The sequence below is a fragment of the Vidua macroura genome, chromosome Z (genome assembly GCF_024509145.1).
Source record: "Vidua macroura isolate BioBank_ID:100142 chromosome Z, ASM2450914v1, whole genome shotgun sequence".
In the NCBI taxonomy this organism is placed as follows: domain Eukaryota; kingdom Metazoa; phylum Chordata; class Aves; order Passeriformes; family Viduidae; genus Vidua; species Vidua macroura.
This window is the reverse complement of record NC_071611.1, coordinates 12,959,886-12,979,890: the sequence shown is the minus strand read 5'-3', so window position 1 is coordinate 12,979,890 and position 20,005 is coordinate 12,959,886. Positions and strand designations below refer to the sequence as shown.

The 20,005-nt window shown below is 38.9% G+C and overlaps 1 protein-coding gene across 2 annotated transcripts in view; it reads left to right on the top strand.

Moving 5' to 3' along the window:
* Nucleotides 1-20,005, top strand: part of NTRK2 (neurotrophic receptor tyrosine kinase 2) — a 197,706-nt gene that overhangs the window by 155,018 nt on the left and 22,683 nt on the right. For both annotated transcript variants that reach the window (XM_054004470.1, XM_054004475.1), the window contains one exon: nt 389-623. In XM_054004470.1, coding sequence (XP_053860445.1) covers nt 389-623 — 235 coding nt within the window. The remainder of the gene's footprint in view (nt 1-388; nt 624-20,005) is intronic.

Here is a 20,005-nt window from a genome sequence, read left to right as displayed (position 1 = left end):
CTTTCCCTCAATTGTTTTACAGTGGGGTAAGATTTTCCCTTGGTTCCCAAGCAGGTTTGTTTGTCAGCCTCTCTCCAGAAAAGATTACTAGAATGGAACAGGAGAAAGGTGATGCTTTCTGACAGATCGGTACTATTGTGAACACATATGCCTTATTTCCTCGAGGAAATCATACATACATCCTGTTTGTACTGCTCTTCAGACCATCTATCTTTCATCAGTGAAAGAAAACAGTAAATGAGAAAAGCCAAGACAAATTTTTTTCCCTATTTCACTACGGAATTTATAGCACTTTTGATGGAGTTGTGTGGGCTGACACTCACTAAAGCCTTTCACTTCTCCATCTTACAAGTGGCCTATCAGTTTATCAGATTGTGTTTTGGTTCAGGGCACATGGACCAGATGCAGGACTGATGGCAGAAGGCAACCGTCCTGCTGAGCTGACCCAATCCCAGATGCTTCACATTGCCCAGCAGATTGCTTCTGGTATGGTTTACCTGGCATCACAGCACTTTGTGCATCGGGATCTTGCTACCCGGAATTGTCTGGTTGGTGAAAACCTACTGGTGAAGATTGGGGATTTTGGGATGTCTAGAGATGTGTACAGCACAGACTACTATCGGGTAAGTGAACTGCTGTAACAAGTAATGAGCTAGGTCTTGTTCAGTCTTCTTACCACATTGGTGTGACTGATCTGCTTTTATACTTAACCATCTGTCTGTCAGGTAATTTAGAGCCTAGCATATGGAGAGCCTGGTTCTGAATTAAAAGGTTTTGGTAAACTTGGAGAGTTAATCAGAGTAGTCTGTCGTGTTTTGTTGTTTATATATGTTGCATTTAGATTCTAAATCACAGAAAGGCCTTTTTCTCTGGGCAAAAATTTTGCACGTTTGCTTGGCATAAGTGAAGAAGAAACAGCAGATGAAAAGGAAGAGTGGGTAATCAAATTTGGTCCAACACTTTGAAGCTATTAAAATATGTTCTTAAATACTGCTAAGAAAAATGGAAATGGTAACTTTGAGGAGCAGTTGTATAATGTATCAGTTAACTGGAGGAAAAATAAGTATTGGGCAACAGTAGTGACCAGTTACGTTACTCAAGAAGATGTTAGGTGAGATAATAATCAGTGTAATCAGCACCTTGCTCTTTTTATTCTGACTGTTTTCCCTGAGCTTAGTTGCCATAAAGTGCTATCTGAATTTTGCAAAGACCTTCTGAGATTGCTGGGATAAACAAACTGAGTGCATTAATGGTGTTGTTGACGTAGTCTTTGTGCTATGTGGTAAGTCATGTAGTTGACACCATTTGCTGTTTGATATCACATTTGTAATTTCATGATTGGAACTGAACTTGTTTGTGGCTTGGGGAAGGCAGTCCATGACTAAGCTGATAATTTACAATCCGTAGAGTTTATCCTGTAAGGTAAACTTATCATCTTTAAGCACATGTTTTGTATCTGCCTCTCTATTCCTTATTTCTTATTCCTTTTTCGTTATTACTTTCTTAGCCACTCAATTTGGATTGTGTTATTAAAGGAAAATGTCACACCTCACTGTCAGTATTGGTGGGATGCCTGGAAAGAGATTGTCTCTACATGTGGCTAAGGCTGGCAGGATAGAGGAAGCAAGCTAGTTTTGAAAATTAGTGTTGAATGCTGATTCACTTAAAAGCTCATAAGTAACTGTTAATTTACTTTACAGTTTACTTAACTGTAAATGTTAACTGTTAATTTTCTTTCCTTTCAAAGATAAACCTAGTATTTGGTAAACATATGATCCAGATTCCTCTTATATATTGTTATTTCGGAAACTGGCACTTTGAATTATTTGATCAACTTAAAACAAGCATGACTGCATTTCAGAGCTTGAAAAAAATACACAGGATGGTAATACCTTTGTCTGTGTTTTAAAGGACACCAGTGAGCACAGGCTAAGGTTTCTTGATTTTGCATATTGCATTTTTGCACCACTTGTTGGGACTGAAGTCTTGTCCCTGTTCCATACTTCAGTGTTTACCATATTAGTCATTACACTTAAGAATGAATGTATATGCAAGACAGTACATGTTTCCAAAGTTTGTTACTTTCAGAGGCAACATTTTTGGACATATGCTTTGCTTATGTTTGGGAAAAAAAAAGGTAACTCCCCCTGCTGCATAAAAACTATCTACAAGAGTGGATAGAAGCTCAGTAGTCATATGGCCTTCCTGGAGACAACTGAGGCTTGGCTGAGGCATGTGATGGTGTACGGACTCTGGCATCAATGTACCTGCTCACGTACATCTGGGTTTAATCCTCGAGTCTTACACATGAGTACTCAAGCAAAGCTTCTACCCACTGAAACACAAATTTAGAACAGCATCTGTGACCTGGAAAAAGCAGCAGTTCAGAAAATTCTGGGTAACCTGGATAGCCCTTGGACACCTCTCAAAGGATCTCATTTAAGAGGTACATTATATTTCCCTCATAACAGAATCACTCTCTTCTTTCCTTCTTCTCTCCCTTATCTTCACTTATTTTTGAGGTGAAGGAGGGCTTCTGGGAGGTCCAGGGTGTAACAAAGGAGAAGGAAGAGGTACTAGTGTGAAGAGCATGCAGTCATTGATTTGAGAGAGGGAACAAATAAGGTGGGGATAGTAATTGTGAAATGTGTTAGTGAAAGACAGAAATGAGAATGAAGAAAGAGGTAAACAAGTGTCAAACGGGATGATGTAAAATAGCATAGCCCCATCCAAACTATATAAGGTTGCAGAATGATGGGTGGATATGAAATTTCAAATTGGGAAGTTGCTTGTTCTACACAGTAAGAAAAACAAGAAGGACAACTTCTCTAGCACCTCATGTTTCAGTTGGTTTCTAATTAGTGCAGAGGAGGGAGAGAGCCACAGCCTGCCATGCCACTATATTTCACAGCTGATAAAAGTTTGAAGTTCCAGTTGAGCCTATGAAGTTTTGGCCTGGCCTTTCTGGGACATATGTGGGATGGTCAGAAGATGGTCGTGAAAAAATCAAAGCAATGATGAATTCCCAGATGGTTGCCTGGAGAATTGCATCCTTGGCAGGCCTAAGTTAGTGATAACACTGGAATGGCACTGATGTACCATAACTTAATTGCATATAGCAGGCTAAGTCTTTTTAACTGCTCAGGCTTAATCACTCATAGAGAAGCAAATCATCCCCAACCCTGACAGCTTTATCTGATGGCCATTGGAAAGATTTACACAATTCCAAAAAGTTCTGCAAGAAATGGTTCATCATTTGTGGGTTTTAGTACACTGGATTTTTTTTTTTTTTTTTTTTTTGGAGCCTGCCACTCAGTCATGATTTTATATTTGCCCAAGATGATTATTTATAGCTTGCTTCTGTAAGATAAGGATGATCCCAAGTCATTGTGCACTGTTAGATTTTTAATGATATTCTGCATTGAATCAGCTCAGCTGTTAAGAGATGCTTCAGGGAAGAGTGGGAGAGAAGTAACCTTTGGACTGGGAATACATATGATGTGTGTCCTGGATTGCACAAGCTTTCCTTTCTTCTCCCCCCCCCCTTTTTTTTTTTTTCTGTTTTTTTTTCATCATGCAGGAATCTTGAAGGTGGGGGAAGTCCTGATGTACATGCTAGCATCCACTGTAACAACAATAGGGTTTGATAGTCAGACCCCAGAGACATGAAGAGACTGTGATGGCTTTTCTTACCCAGAAGTGCTCCACACCCCAGGCCAAAGTTAAACAACTTTCAAGTAATTGGTTTGGTTTGTGAGCCAAACAGCTCCAGTAACACTGCTGAACTGCAATCCTTATAGCACAAAAGATCCTTTCACAAACTTATTTACTTGCAGAGCTTAGGTCTCAAGTTTATTAGGGGCTTTTATTTGTTTTGTTGATAGCTGGGGTTTGTTGTTTGATTTCCTACCCCCACAGGTCAGGGTTTCCTATCTTACTCTAAGATACCCAGGTAATTCTTTAAAGTAGCTTTCAGTGCTTTTAAGTGCTGACACTGAAGCCTGGGAAGAACTACTTTGTTACTTGTTCTTGCATTCAGAAATAATATATCAGGGCCTTTTTAGGCTTCCAGTTAATATCTGCAAGTGATTGCTCAGTAATTGGTCTCAAAATAATTTAAGCATTTCTTAATTATAAGCAAAAGGCTTGAAAAAAATTAGAAGTCATCTTATCCCAGTACTTGGAAAAACTTAACACAGATATACTTTAAATTTCGAGCCTGGTCAGCCAACTGCAGGCTTGAGCCAAGGTTTGGGATGAAACTGTGATCTCACCAGACTAAGCAAGAGCTTTGCCATTGACTTATTTAGGACCAGAGTTTCACCCTTCCCGATTTTTATGTTTGTCCAGTGCAGGATAGACATTCTGTTTCTCATTTTGATTTATGGAGCTCAATTTTGTAATCCCTATTTAGCTATTGTATAACCTACTTGCCTATATGTAACAGCAAAGAACAGGAGACAAAATATGGACCTCTTTTCTCAGCCTGCACAAACCACTCAAAACTCTGTCAAAAGAATGGGCCTGGTGAGGTTTCCATCTTCCTTAAGGCCCAGTTTGACCTAAAACTACAGAGAGGTTCACAAAAACTACAGAGAGGTTTCTTCACTTCTGGCACATATCAGGCAGAAGACTAAGAGGATGTATTTCAGTATAAGTTTCAGTGACTCTGTTTCTCTTTAAAAAATCTTCTTCACATTTTGTACCACTTTGCTATTTAAAGAGAGCATAGCATGTCAGATTGGAAGAGACACAGGTTACTGAGCTTGTGTCTTTCACTCTTGAAGGAATCCACACAATACGTGTGGAGCAGCAAGGACCTGAGACCTCATCATGCTGCAGGGAAAACACCAACACTCACTAGCAGTTTAGCCCTTTCTATATAAGACATCAAGCCCCATAAAAATTCTGCCAGGGAAAAGGAGAAGATTTCAACAGTGTCCTAAGCAACTAAAGAAACTATGCTTGGCAAAATTTCCTGAGAGATCTTAGGAAGTCAGTTACACCTGACACACAGCAAAATGTGACAGCAATCCCCATCAGACATTTCTGTGAAAATCACCTTCTGAAGTGGCAAATTGTAGAAAGCTATGTGGCCCCAAGCCAGCTGCATCAGCCTGTGGCCTGACTTGCTTTTGATGATGTTCCTCAGAACATCTGGCCATGTTGCCTCTCCTCAGCATCTTAGAGCAGTGTAGGAACCAAAGATGATTCAGAATCAAATCAAACGACAAGAGGGAAAACAAAAAGGCAAGTTCTGAAAAAAGACTTTAGCTGAAAGAGTTAATAAGGCGCAGCCTGCAAAATACTGACAGACATCTTCTCAAATACCTCTCAGGTATAGAAGTGGATAGCAGCAATCTTGTGTTTCTGAAGCCTGGATTTCTAACTCCTGAATCACTCCTGTTCTGTCACACAGCCCCTTCTCTCAAAGTGGATGCTGCAAATAAGTAGAATCCTGTGTTGCCAGTGCTTTTCCCAGTAGGCTGCACAACAGCTTCTCTGTCCTAACAGCTGCATTTTTTTTTAATCCAGCAACCTGAATTAACTCATGAGCAATAGACACGTACTTGATCACATTAGTCTACTCTCCAGCCTTTAAATCTCAATTGTATTTAGAGAAACTACTCCTGTCCCATACCACTGTCAGAAAGAAGGCCCACTGTCAGGAAAAAAAGTGTGTTCCTTTTTTTCCCTTTCACATTAGCCTTTTCCACTGACTTTCAGTATGTGAAAAAGCAATTTTTATATCTCTTTCTGGTACAGACATTGCTAGAGCTGTGAGTGATATTTTCCAAATCTGATTTTTCCCTTTCTTCGATTAGAGGTACCTCCCAGCCTCTAATGAAAACATGATGCATAGTGCATCTAAACTCACATAGCCTGTGTCATTGTCACATGTATTGTCAGACAATGCCCTGGGACACTCTCATCTTCTACTCCTTCCAAATGAAGAACATCCCTTTTTATTTCCCCTAAGTTTTTTGGTTCAGCCCTCCAGTGAATGACTTTGCAATTCATATTGGCACATTTTGCATCTCTAGTGGTTGAGAAAGACTGTTGTTTCTCTTATATTTTTGGCTTCTTTGGGGGCTGGTTGTTTTGTTTTGTTTTGTTTTGTTTTTTTAATTAGAATTCAAGTCTTGTCCGAATTGGTGTAAAGAACTAAAGAAACAGAATCAGGCTACCAAAAAGTAAACAGCTGATGGAGTGAGAAAGGTTTGTAAGGAAGTTTCCTAGATTTTTGTATCAATGTTTCCTTGATAATTTCTATTTAATGCTAACATTAAGTATTCTGGGATGTTTGTCTTTTTAAAAAATAGATTTCCCATGTGCTTTCAGTTAAGACAGAAGAGGCTATTAAACCCTTAACCTTCCAGACTTCCAGAAAAACTAATAGTTACACAATTTGTCATTCCAGGCCTATTTTAAAAATACATAGATTTTGGACCTTTTTGCTACATAAAAAAGTTGAACAACCCTTTTGAGAAAACATTTTGACACTTGTGAATGTTAAAGTCCTCAGCAAACAGTTTTTATTCTGATTTTTGCTGTTCCTTAGCAAGGCCAAAGTAGCAGTTTGAAGAACAGTGAAATAACATTAGAATTAAAGGAATGAATGAGCATCTTGCCCACTAGCCATACCATAGTCCCTTCACATATGAATCCAATGTTGTAGAGTGCTGTGTTTCTGGAAACTGCATGATATACATTTCTGGTGACACTCTATGAAATATTTTCCAAAAGATAAGGCTAGTAAAATAATCACCAGAGAGTGATCTCGTTTAAGCTATTTCCAATACCTAATGCCTATTTGCAAAGAGAATTAATGCATGACAGCAAGGGGCTAAAAAAAGAAAAGGCTGGTTTATCATTATTTGGGCTGTAACTAGCCAGGCAAACACCATGATACAAATGTTTACAGTGAGGAACAAGTGTCTGTCTATTCTGAAAGGGCAATAGCAGCAAACACCTGCAGGTCTCAGCTGTCACTACAGAGATGAATACCTGTGTGTGGGAGTTTGGAGGAGGCTGCACTAAAGAAAACAAGAAAGAGTTACTGGGAAGTCAAGCAGCTTGTCAAGGCATTCTCGTAGGTGTGTGTATTGAATTGTCACAGTTTGAAGGCACAGTTTGAAGGCTTTTTATTAGCTGCTATTTTTGTATCCATTGCTCAAAAGGAAATTATCTGCTTCCCTACATGGACTTCTCGGCTTTCCTCCTCCGTCAGAATCTCATTGCATCATGTGTAGTTCTGGGGAGGACAGAGGGTTCCAGCAGCCCTGGAGGACATGCACAGATGATATCATGCAACTGGAAACAATACAATAAATAATAGGCCAGCTTGAGAGATGAAAATCCAAAGTAGCTGCCTTGAAGTCACTGTACTAGCTCTGAACTTAAAGTAACATAATCATAGGCAGAATTAGGCCTAATGATTTTAAAGGGCTTCCTGAAAACTCACTGCAGCATCAGTATTTAAAAACTAGTATGCACCAGGACCTGGCATTATCCTGATGACAAAGGATGAGCACCATGGCTTGATACATGTCGCTACTTGCCCATGCCAGAATGTATTCTGTGCTGTGCAGGAGGCATAGTCCGTCCTCAGCTTTTATTTACACAACTACTGGTTGGATTCCTGGTTTTGTTTGGAATTACAGCTGTTTAACTTCTTCATTTCTTCACTGAAAACCTAATTTCAGCTTTGTCTTAAGCAAGAACAAGTTCCAAATTTTAGTACAGCTGTAGATGTAGTCACTTCTTAAGTGAAGTTTTTTCATTATCTTCACATTAGGGTTATTGGTCTTACTTGCTTTCCGTCTGTTTTCACCAACACAGATCCTAAGAGGGGAGTCCAAGAAAGTTCTCCTTATTAGTGTTAGGAGAAGGAACATCAGATGTCCAATATGTGTAGTGTTTAACAATCATTTCTTACTAAACTCTGTCTTTCAGGGTTAATGACAGGTTGGGAATACAGAAAATGAGACTTTTAACTGGGAGGTTGTGATATACTTCACTTGGCCAGACTAAAGGACCCTTTTGCTTTAAATGTGTAAATGGGAAGACAGCTTCATGGCTCCTGGAGTACATTCTCCTTCAGTCTATGAGATTAAAGAGTGTAAAGAGGGCAGAAACAAAAACCCGTAATAACTAGGTTGAAAAATTAAGCTGATTAAAAGACTAAAGTAAAGTGACTTTGTTGCTATGACCAGTTACTTGATTACCCATTGAATTTCAGTGCCTAATACTTCCTTATTTCTAGTACTTATTCCTAGCACTAGATTTATACCAACTTGGCTCTCATGCAGCGTAACAAGAAACAAGTTCACCTTGAGAAAAAAGTTCAAGCGAGGAGGCAGTACCTAGAAACATATGTTATGTAGAAATCCTGTTGAACTACGCTATAGCTTAAAGTGTTAAATGTGTGTCAATCAAAATATTAAAGTGCTTGGAAATTTTCAAATGGAATTTTTTCCTCTGTTTGCCTCTGTTAAACAAAGCTTTAAGAATTTAGTGTTTGGTTCCATACTGGTTATGAAACAGATATTACAGTTTTCAAGGTTCTGGAAGGTTTGGATTTCCCAACCTATTGTTAAAGCATTTTAATGAAGTGCTTTTCAGCTGGTTACTCCTGCAGTATGCAGTTGGTAAGAGCCATAGGATCCACATGCACACCTATAGGATAACAGGAAATTTACACAGTCATCGTCACCAGTGGCTGACACAAGCTTTTCTGTTGAGGGGCTCTTAGCACAGATGTTCATTAACTTAAAAAATCCTTTTAAAATTATACATACAAAACTGAATCATTCTCAAAAATAACCACACATATGGATATAAATTGCAGGAAAGCAATGATTCACACATTGAAATTAGCCTTAGGAACTGCAATTTGGAGAGCTTTGCAGAACTGTGATCGTAATCGCCTCATTCCATTAAGTAGCAGCAGAGCTGTACAGAGCTATTTTTTTGCAGGTGCTGAAACGATTTAACTGTTGTTTAGATGATTAGCACATAAGAGAGCCATGTCCTCAATCCCATCCCTGTTCACAATTTGCTGAATTGTACTTGGAATATTGGTGGAGGCTATTTCCATTGACTTTACTAGAGCCAATGTTTTGTCCAGGGTTTTAGAAAATGAAAAGTTTATGGTCAAATTTTTCTGGTTATAAAATGGCAAGAGAAATTATTAAGTAATTTCTATTCTTTTTCTTCCTGTGCCAGGCCTTTGTGCAGACTAATAAAGCCTCTAGTATGGGGAGGAACCATGTGTAAATATCTGAAGATACCGTACTGCAGTGCTACAGATTGTCACTTTTGGCAGGCAATCTGCAAAGCAATTTACAAAATTCCAAAGGTTAGCAGCTGAAACTGTTGACTTTTTGATGTGTGAGTGCACAGTGTGAGGAAAAGATGGTGCAGGAACAAAATCAGTAAAAGATCTCTGGCAGCACAGTCGGATACTGGAATGGCTTCTCCTGGGTGCTGCAGAGCACTGGTGCGATCTGTGCGGCCGCCACTGCCCCCGCTGATGGTGGGGACAGCACAGAAAGGCCACCCAGAGGGAGCAGTCCTTAAACGGGAATTCTCTTTTGATGTCTGGTCACAGAATCAGCTCCCAGCAGAGTCTCTGCAGGCTTCCAGCTGGAAGGTTTTCTTATGCAAATGGCCTCTCTCCTAGCACTAAAGAAAGCAGTTGCTAGGCAGTTTTCCTAAATATGCATTTTTTTTACCCTGGGTTTGACGAACAATCGGCACTCTTTTGGCCCACAGAACTCAGGAAGCACGGGAAGGAAGAACTAGACAATTAGACTATGAAGTGGTACGTGTAACAGGATGGTTAGAGAGGATGAGAGAACAGCACCAGCTAGTAATAGAGCCGAGGCTACAAATCTGGCTCTTCGTGTGTGCATAGCAAAGAGCTACTGGTGGTGATGGAAATGGGGAAGAACTGTGTGATACTGCAGATCATTTCCATCCTCATTGCTCTCTGGGTCCTTTTTCTGTCCGATGGGGCTTGTGACCACTCCAATTTGATGTGGAAGGGAAGTCAGTAGCAAAGATTTAATCAGAGGCTGTTGGCATCAGTGACAGAGAACATGCAGTCATGCATGCAGAGAATCGGTGGTTACCTATGTAGCCGTATGCCTTTGTGAAATGTTTTCAATACCAGATGCCATGAACAGTGGTGAAGTTTTTGACACCTTGTGAGGTGCAGTTCTCCAAGCTTCCCAGAAGGTGAGGACTCCAGAAATAAACTGATACTGCATCTTACAGTCTCAAGAACTTTGTAATTAGATTTCAGAGATAATTTGACTTTGAATCATAGTCTTACATAAAATGGAGCCAAAACATGTATAAATAAAATGCTTCTAGCTGTATCCTAACTTTAGGAAAAGATGAAGGCCTGATTTAAGGTGCATGACAGAATATGTATCTTCTATCAAGGACAGATACAAAAGAATTAGGAAAGATTGTGGTGACTCAAATACTTCTATCTCCATCAGGTGGGTAAACAAACATCCAAAAGAAAAGCCATATGAGTGGGAAGTAACTTCATTCTTTTCAGTGTACTGAAATGCTTTCAAGAAAAAAAAAAACAAAAAAACTAGCTTAATACCCTTGAATTTGCTTTCAAAAGTTACTATTTATTGCCCTTAAAAATATTCTTGCAACACTGCTGTCCAGCCCATGAGAATTTGAAGAGCTTACATTAAATTTGATCTACAATCAGTTCCTATTTCTCTTCCACAATTCATTTCATCCAGGTTTGATATTGCCATAGTGGTGGCTCAGATGTTTGGGCTGGGAGCAGAGTCAAACCCATTGAAATGATCAGATAGAGCTGCAAACACTGAGAGGTGATGCAAATGAAATTTCAGAACTGTTCCCTTATTTAGTCTTATTCTTGTTTTGATCTCCAGAGAGGTATAACATTTATATTTTCTGTCTTCAAGCTATTTCCCAATGCTTTGGAAGAAGTTTAAATTATAGAAATCCATGATTTTTGAGTCTCATCAAACTATATTTCGGTCCTCTGTTCCATGCAGTTCAAGCTTTTTCCACATGTTCAAGCTTTTTTCCATGAATATGAGTCCTGGAAGTGAACATTGTAAAATGAATGTCACTCATTCCAGTTATTCACATCACACACTTAGAAGCCAGGATTTTAAAGGGCTATAGTGTGAGACTTTTGATAAGTGTGTAATGCTGCAGATATACATCTACAAAAATATTGATCCTGTGTAATAAAGGAGTAGACAATGAAAATAAAACAGAATTAAAGCCATTTAGAGATAAAAGAATCTTGAGACTGCAATACTGTAAAACACAAAATATTGGGTCTTTTCTGTTGCTATTGGAAATTACTATGATGTAAGCAGTTAGTGTTATAGCCTATACAATTTCTCTTGGAGACAGAAAGACATTGGTACATATTCAAAGAATGAAAACTTATCTACCTTCCTGACTAATAAGCAAACTGGCGTTGACATTACTGGGGACAGAAATTTTACTTTTATTCTTATTAATTGCAAATTTGTAATGGCTTTGTATCTGATTTCACTTCCATGTTCACTACTGAATCTACAGGGTGAAAAGAAATCACATCCCCTGTGATCCAATTCTTGCATACCACACCATGAAGCAAATCAAAATGTTTTGCTGGAAATATAAGCTGGCGTTTTTGTTAACTGATATGTAAAATGTGATGCTGTCTGAGCCTCCCTTAAGGGACTCTTTTATAACATCATCTAGTCCATTTCAAGGTGTGTGTGAAGAGTGGCCTTCCCATTATTTTATGGCATGCAAGATTATGTCTCTAAATCTGGATTTAATGGTGTACACAGAAAGGGAGAAATCTTAACACAGCAAATACAATTTTCTCCTTTTCTTTCTCTTTTTTTTTTTTTTTTCTGGCAGTAGAATTTTAAGAAGATAAAGAACTGTTCATTAAATGTATTTCCAGATATTCTTTGATAACACATCAACACTGCAATTATTTCACAGCCAGTATAAATATAAAGGGAAAAAAAAAAAAAGAAGAAGCAACATGCATGACTGTCAGTATGATCACAAATTATTTGTCCTAATGTTTTTGTCATCTATGTTCCTCATACTGCCTCAGCCCAGGCCCACAAAATAAAACTGTGATGCTATCAGGAGAATATGGATTCTTTCCAGATTGATTTACCAGATGCCTGTCACCATGAAGTCGCTTTGGAAAGCTAACTGATAGGCTGGGCTCTTTGCAAATTACTGCTCTGCATGCAGTCCTTTTGCAGCTGATTATGCTGCCAGTGTTATTTTCTGACTATGAGATTTAGTGCAGCATACTGCCTGGCACTATCCTTGTAAAAGATTTTTCTTGCTTATGAGCTAAGCAAAGGGCAGGGTCCTGCATTCTTGGCAGCCTGTCATATGCATGAGCTGTTTGTTTTTTGGATTCAGCAAGCAGAGTTTTAAATCATCCTTAGCAAAACAAGACACAGAGAAAAAAGAGAGATCAAAATAGAGCTGAATATTTCATGCCATAATTTTGGCAGCACATCTCGTCTTGTCTTCTAGATTGAAAGCACCAATGAAAAAGGGAATTTTGCAGTTTTCAATTGCGTGACTTTTCCATGCTCCTTGAGTATCCTCAAATATTCTAGGACTGGTCTCTCATGCCATATCAGCCATTTTTAGAGAAAAGAATCTACTGTTGAATAGTTGTGTGGGAAAAGTATAATTCTGTTAAAATAAAGGTCAATGCCTATACACAGTGAGTGGAATGTGCCTCTCAACAGAAAACCAATAGATACTATTTGAATCTGCAAAACAGAGATTGTATATTGTTTAAAATATATAGGTCCGATATTGTCATTTTCTGCACAGAGAATTCTGTTGAAAGTAATTAAAAATCCTTGCACAACTTCTACCTGTTCACCTACACACACACATTTGTGATTCTTACACCAGTCATGCTTGGAGAAACATACATTTTTGACCAATAAGTATTTCCATCACAATTTGGAAATGGGCTGATTGGTGGGTTTGGAGTTGTATATGCACACCTATTATTATTCAGTATTAACCTGATTTTCCATCTCGATCAACTTTAGTTCGTAGAATAAAATGCTAAATAGAAAGTGAGGAAACTGGAGGTTATACTGTACTGCACATGGTAAAAAGCCCTTCAAATACATACTTAAATACAGCTAAAATGGCATAAATTAGAAAATGCAAAAAAGTTTCATGGGAGAGGTTTATACAGTTCCACTGTACAGTGTGAGACTGAAGGTATGTCTAGTCTGCAAAGACTGCTAGCTCCAAAATTATGACACGAGCTTAATGCAGACTGCAAAGCTATTCAGAAGCAGGATGAATGTTCCTTTTCTGAAGGCATGCACTTCTTCCTCTGTGCTACTCACAATGTCCAAGCTAGTTGCTTGAAACGTAGCTTGTGTTTATATGTTTTCAACTGTGTCATTAGGGATATGGAAAACAGCATTGTGCTAATTAACATAATCAGAAAAAAAAATGTAAATAAAGCTTCCTTCCTTAGTTATTCCTTTTAATCTATTACATCTTAATACATTTGTTTAAGATGGAAGCCAGGAAAAATGAAAAAAAAAATTAATAGATCTGGATCTGTTTAGCCATCAGATTACATAAAATAGGCAATTAATCTGCACCTGTAGTTGAATAACTTCCTACTGTAAGTAAAGTTCACAGGGGTATTTATGGATTTAAAAACTGCCTGAGAATCTCAGAATTCCTAGCTTTTAAATAATCGTGACCCCAAAATTTTGGGAGTACCTGTTTTCTTGCTGTCCTCTTCCTGCTTTTCAAGTCAACTTAGAAAAATAGAAAGAACTAGTTGTTGGGTTCTGCTTAAGAACTGGAGAAATGCAATTTTCTTTAAATAAAGATGCAGATAGTAGATGGAAATTGTGTCCCTAAATCACATGTAAAAGTAGAGAGCAATAAGTTGCAGAATTATTGGTGATTTCATCTCATACATGGAAAGTAAGCAAAAATACAAAAGAAGGAAAGGCTAATACAGGGATACAGTGAAAAGGACTAAAAAGCATTTGAGATTGGCTTTGAAATGAATACCAAAATAGCCAAGAGGAGTCTCTTGACTGTTTAAATGTCAAGAGTATGAGGAGGAAAATGTTGCCACTGCAGACAGGATGATGTGGAAAGGAGAGTTAGTTTGGCCTAAAAGCAAAATTAATTTCTAACATCAGGTCTTGAAAGGATACTGATAAATATGAAGATACAGGCAGAGGGGCCAATGGGACTAAGAAGATAAGAAAGTTAAGCCTGGAACACACATAGAGAAGAGATCCTCGAGCAATGAGGGACATTGTTTTATGATTGGAGACAAAGAGGTCAGTAAACTTTTAAAGCAGCATAAACCAGCCCTGCTGCCCAAAGCAGAGGTCCTGCCCTCATCAGCTAATTCCTGCAACATCTGTTTTTCTGCACCAGCATCAATGTTTCTGCAGCAACTGAACAAACTTCGTTAATGAAATATTCCAGCTGAAAAACAAGGTTTCTTTTTTTTTCTTGGTCTCAGAGAAGACATAATATTTCTCCAAACCAAAGTACAGTACAAGGGCATTCCTGATTAAAGTCTTTGTTGAAGGAGAGTCTAAAAGAATTGTACTATATGAGTGCTTCAAAGTATTAAAATAAACATTAGGGATGAAAGAATACTCTTGAAACTAAAGAACAATGCTCGTGTAAGAACAAATTTATGCAATCTGGCTATCAAAGAATTTAAGCAAGAGGCTAGGGAAATACTTCTAAAAATTAAAGCATGAGGTTCTTTGACAACCAGTGAATTTAGAATAATCTCATTTTAAAGTGGTACTGTGCAATTTATGAAGGGAATGGTTCAATGTAGACAAGCTATGCCTTAGGATTCAAGAGGACCAGAGGACTTGGTGTGCTCCACGTAATTCTTAGCTTAGGTATCTTGAAGCACATAAAGAATGAAAACTCCTGATAGGGTCAGAAGTACTTGGTTCTGGCAGACTGCCAGCATGAGTAGCAATCTGAAGCACAGATACTTTTGTCTTGATCAGTTTATCCCATCACAGTTTGCACAGAATATTCAAAGTAGAGCTGTTAGTATTTAGGAAAGACATTTCAAAGTGGCTGAACTTTCAGGGCAAGAAAAAAGTTTTGAAAATATTTCTTAGTAATGAAAATACTTGCCTGTAATTCTGCAACTCTTATTTGGAACTTCTTCTGTCACTGTGTATGAAACTACACTCACAGCAGAAAATCATGTTTGACTGTATCTTCTCCATGACTGTGACAGGAAAAGCCCATCTTTTAGTTCAGCATGCAGTCTCTTTTCTCCTGGCTTTGATAAGATACAATTAAACTTTAACCCTCAGCATTCCAGGAAGGCTGAGTTCTAGTTTTACTGATGCTTCTGTTTGACTACAGCAGGAGAAAATACTGCTTTACCTTGTTTCCCAGTGTCCTGCATTACTTATTAGTGACAGTCAGAAGATTTTAGAGGATGAAAATATGTAATGGTTCTGCTTCTGCTCCAGCTGTATCTCCCTCCTTTCTGATTTCTCTGTTTTCTTCATTTCTTCTTTTTTTTTTTTTTTTTTAAGAAGGGTGACAGCACATGACCATTTCACAACATGAGTGGCTTCTATTCGTAACAACGGTTATTACAACCCTTGCTGGTTCAGCGAGGTGGAAGCTCATTTTAGGTGAAAAAATTGCAACTTTATTGCAAAGTGAAGTACTGGGGCTTCCACACTGGGTTGTGCTGGGTTCTCCATGGAGTTTTAACTTATAGCAAATTCATCACATTCATTATGTGCAATATTATATGCAATATTCCAAGCTTCTTTCACAGAAAGTACAAACTCATTACAGCTTCAGTCACTCTACAGTATTCAAGTTATGAAAGTCTGTTAACATTCTGGAAATCAAAGATATGATCAGAAAGTCCAGCAGCAGCAGTCCACCACTGATGTGACAACTGGGACACTCTGTCAGTCTTCCTGAATCTTGCATAGTGGGGGTAGGGAAATGGACAGACTCATTTTCCTGTTGGATGTAACAGAAGATGTAATAAAGCAAACCTATACCTGTTATTCTCAGAGGTGAATGATACTTTTCTCTCAATCCACCTTTCTAACAGCTTCTACAAGTTCTAGAAGAAGCATAATATTCTGTTAGTGGAAGTTGCCTGGAAGTTAATTGAATGCTTCATTCTTTCTTCTATTGTTGAGTTTGGGACCCTGTTGAATAACATCAAGATGAGCTGTTTGATTTCTAGTGCATATCCGGGTGCATTTTTCTGATCTTGGTCTTCACTGCAATCATTGGGAGACTAGATTTGAAGGAAACATAAGCCCCAGGGTGGCTATGGAAATTTTGCTCCACACTGAAATCTCAGAGACTAAAACTCTGCAACTGTAATTTCAATTATATAGGATGATTCTGTGCCTTTTAAAGAGCAACTACTCAGAATTTAAAAGGAGCCTGGAGACTTCTGTGGACAGGTGAGTTGAATTACAGTTATTACCAGACAGCTATTTCAAGATTACTACCCTCTGAATAGCAAATCTCCTATCCCCATGAAACACAAAACGTGACGTCTACTTGTCCTTCCAAGATTCTTCTGACATTCAACTCATAATGTGAAATTTCCTGTCCTTCACCTCAACACTTTCTTCTGCTTTATAGAAAAAAACACTGACCATTAAAGTTTCCAGTGTATCAGACTAAGGTCATGAAATTAAAAGACTTAGATACTCATTTGGTTTCGATAGTTTTTGATGTGTAAATGCTAAAATTGGTTCTCTCATGTGCAGGAAAGAGCAGGGGGATGGGCATACCTAAATCTGTATTGTTGTTGTTGTTTTCCACTTCTGTGAGACCCCACCTGGAGTGCTGCATCCTGCTTTGGGGCCCCCAGCATAAGAAGGATATGGACCTTGGAGTGGGTTCAGAGGAGGGCCACTAAGATGATGTAAAGACAGCCTGAGAGAACTGGAGTTCTTCAGCCTTGTGGTTAAGAAGAAATATTTAACAGATCCCTCATTTCTAAGCACAGTCTAGCAAATGTGCAGAATTCCAAAGAGGTTGTATAGAAAAACATTATAAGATCTTGTAATTAAAAGTGTTTTCCATAATGCATACTTAGATTGCTAATGGCACTGGGTTCTTTTGCTCCAGAGGGAGAAAACCCATATGTATCATACATGTGATATAAAATATTTATATAGAAATGATACAGTTGTAAACGTGTGAGCATTGATTAAGAACATTCACAAATGTTTCTGCCTTTATCCACTACACAGAAACATGGTTACCCAAGGACTTGTTGTAAAATGCCAAAGATCTTCAGACATTTCATTATGTTTTAATTCAATATGCAAAAGGGATTTTTCATTTTCCTACCAAATGAAAGGTCTAACCCATTCCTGCTGATGTGAAATGCACCTGGTACAAAAAAATAAGCCAAAAGTGTGGTGCATACTCAGCCCATCTTCAAAATTAGACATCTCACAGATACATGGGCCTCTCCATTCTGGCCTATTCTCTGACTAGATGGATACTCTCCCAGGAAACCCTGCCCAAGCAAGTTCAACATGGAGATTCTCTACCCTTTCCAAAAAATGACTGAGCCTGTTCTTAGACATAGAATCACATTTTCTTATGTTACCTGCCCTATCTCTTGCCAGTTTTTGTGGGCATTTTCTTACACTGTGCCAGAGTCGATAAGATCAAGATGTTAGATGTTAGAGGTCACTTCTGACAGTTCCCATTATTGCCTGTGTGTCAACGAGTCCATAGATTTAGTCTTATCCTTGCTTGCACCTACTGGTACTGTCCATTTCTGTGGATGCAAGCTCCAGAATTTTAGTACCCATTCTTTCATCTGTTCTTAATTTATCTCCTGGTAATTTTCTTGAGTATTCTCTTGTTACAGTTCTTCAGACTGTGTTAATGACTATTCTGCAGTAGCTGCTGACTGACCTCACTTCATCCATCATTTTAGTGAGTTTGTAAGCAACTGCACACAGAAGGCATGTGAGGGGGCCGTGCCTCTGTAAAGTGGCAGAATTATGCCCTGTGCCATGTTGTTGGTACCTATGCTGGTGATGCTCACTGTCTTTAGTTTTTGTGGCAACTGTTTATTGTGCGTTTAGTTAACTGCCTTAACTAGTCCACCCCCTGGGTTGGACTACCTGGCAATGTCCTTCCACCTCTAGGCTATTGAAGATGTTGAATGTAGCTGGTTGTAACACTGGCCACTGAGGACTTCACTACTGCGTTCTCTCTGACCTGAGACATGACCTTGAAGTCCTACTTCTACTTACTGCTTCTTGTACTTTAACCAGTTTTCACTCTCTAAAAAGGCCTTTTCTAAACCTTCTAGCAGCCTTTTTTTTTTTTTTTTTAATAGCCTGTGAGGTAGGGCCTTATCAAAGGTGTTTGTTCTGAAAATCCACATATGCTTTGTCTGATGTATCATCTTTGTTCACAGTCATCCTGTGGATCACCTTTGGGCTGATAGAGTGGTATTTCTTCCTGCAGATTTTTTTTTCCACTCAGATCAGAAAGATACAGAGAGGTTTTTTTCCATGCATCAGATCTCTATTTCTTTTCATGAGAAACCTGAAGTTTCCCACCTGCATGCCTTCTGACTCACGTGAATCCCCGGTAATGTTAACCAGTTTCTCTATTTGCTTGGGGGGAAAAAAAAAATCTTCATCTTTTTTTTCTTCCCGTAAATCCTTTAACTTTTTTTGTTCCAAATATTATTTCCCATTCAATAAAATGACTCTCAATTGCATGAAACCAGGGCTTACACAAATGCTGCAAACCCTGTTAAATAGTTTTCTTTCTTAGTTTAGGCATTCTTATATCTTGCAGACACTTCTTCTGCACTTATTCATCTTTTATGTACCAATTTGTGTAGTAGCAGCTCACATGTAACAGAGCTAGGGTACTGAAATTGATAATGATCAGTCCTTTTCCCTTTTCAAATCAATGGCAAGATCAAGTGCAAGGCAATGTAAAAGTCCCTGAAAGAAACAATCCAAGAAGAAGTCTCCTTTGGTGGTCTTAGCTAAGGAGGAAGTATCCCTTTGGGAAGCCAGCTGGGCTGTGTGTCCTTTGTTGCCATGCCTGAGACCTGCTCCCCAGCCTGCACTGCAGTGGGTCCCCCTGTTTCACAGGAATACCAAACAGCGCTTCTGTTGGGTGTGTCAGGTACTTCAGCTCCAAAACCCTGCGACACTTTATGGCTCAGCAACTTCTCCCTTGTATCTGAAGTAAATTTTTAGTATTAAGCTGGTTGTTCAAGAGGTTGGAACAGAGGAGAGTTGAAACATTTGTTATGTCCCTTGCCTGGGACGTAAACAGCTTCATCTTGTCTTCAGAAAAGTGCTGACCCAGGGGGTTTTCTTCTTCTCTGTTTTGTTTGTGTATTTTGGGGAGCATGCCAGTTTTATTGACCTTCTGAGGGCTCCCTTCATGAATAAATCATATTTATTCTGCTTAGAGCTTTGTTTAGAAAAAAGGCACACAAGGAGATTCGCCATTGCTGGCATGAAAGCTTACAAGGATATTGGATAGAAGAGACAATGTCCCTTGAAGGCTGAAATTTGAGTGCTAAGATTGAAGCAAATATTCATTTTACCTTTATTATATGCACATAAATCCTCAGGAGACAGAACTGAGGACAAAAGTGCAATTCCCACAGACACACAGCCTGAAGCAGAGACCAGAATACTTTTGGACACAGAGCTGGTGTTGAACTAGGTGCCTGCCCAGAAAAGGCATCAGCGCATACAGACTGTGCCACAAATGCTGCATTTTCATGCAACTCCAGTCCAACAGTTAGCCTGGGAAAGGGAGGCAGGACTGAAAGGCTGGGCAGAGGATCACAGCCTTATTGCCTAGGTGGGGGCTTGTCCTCTGCCAGCTTGTGCCTGAGGCCCCCTCAAGCCATTTGTTTGCTGTAATC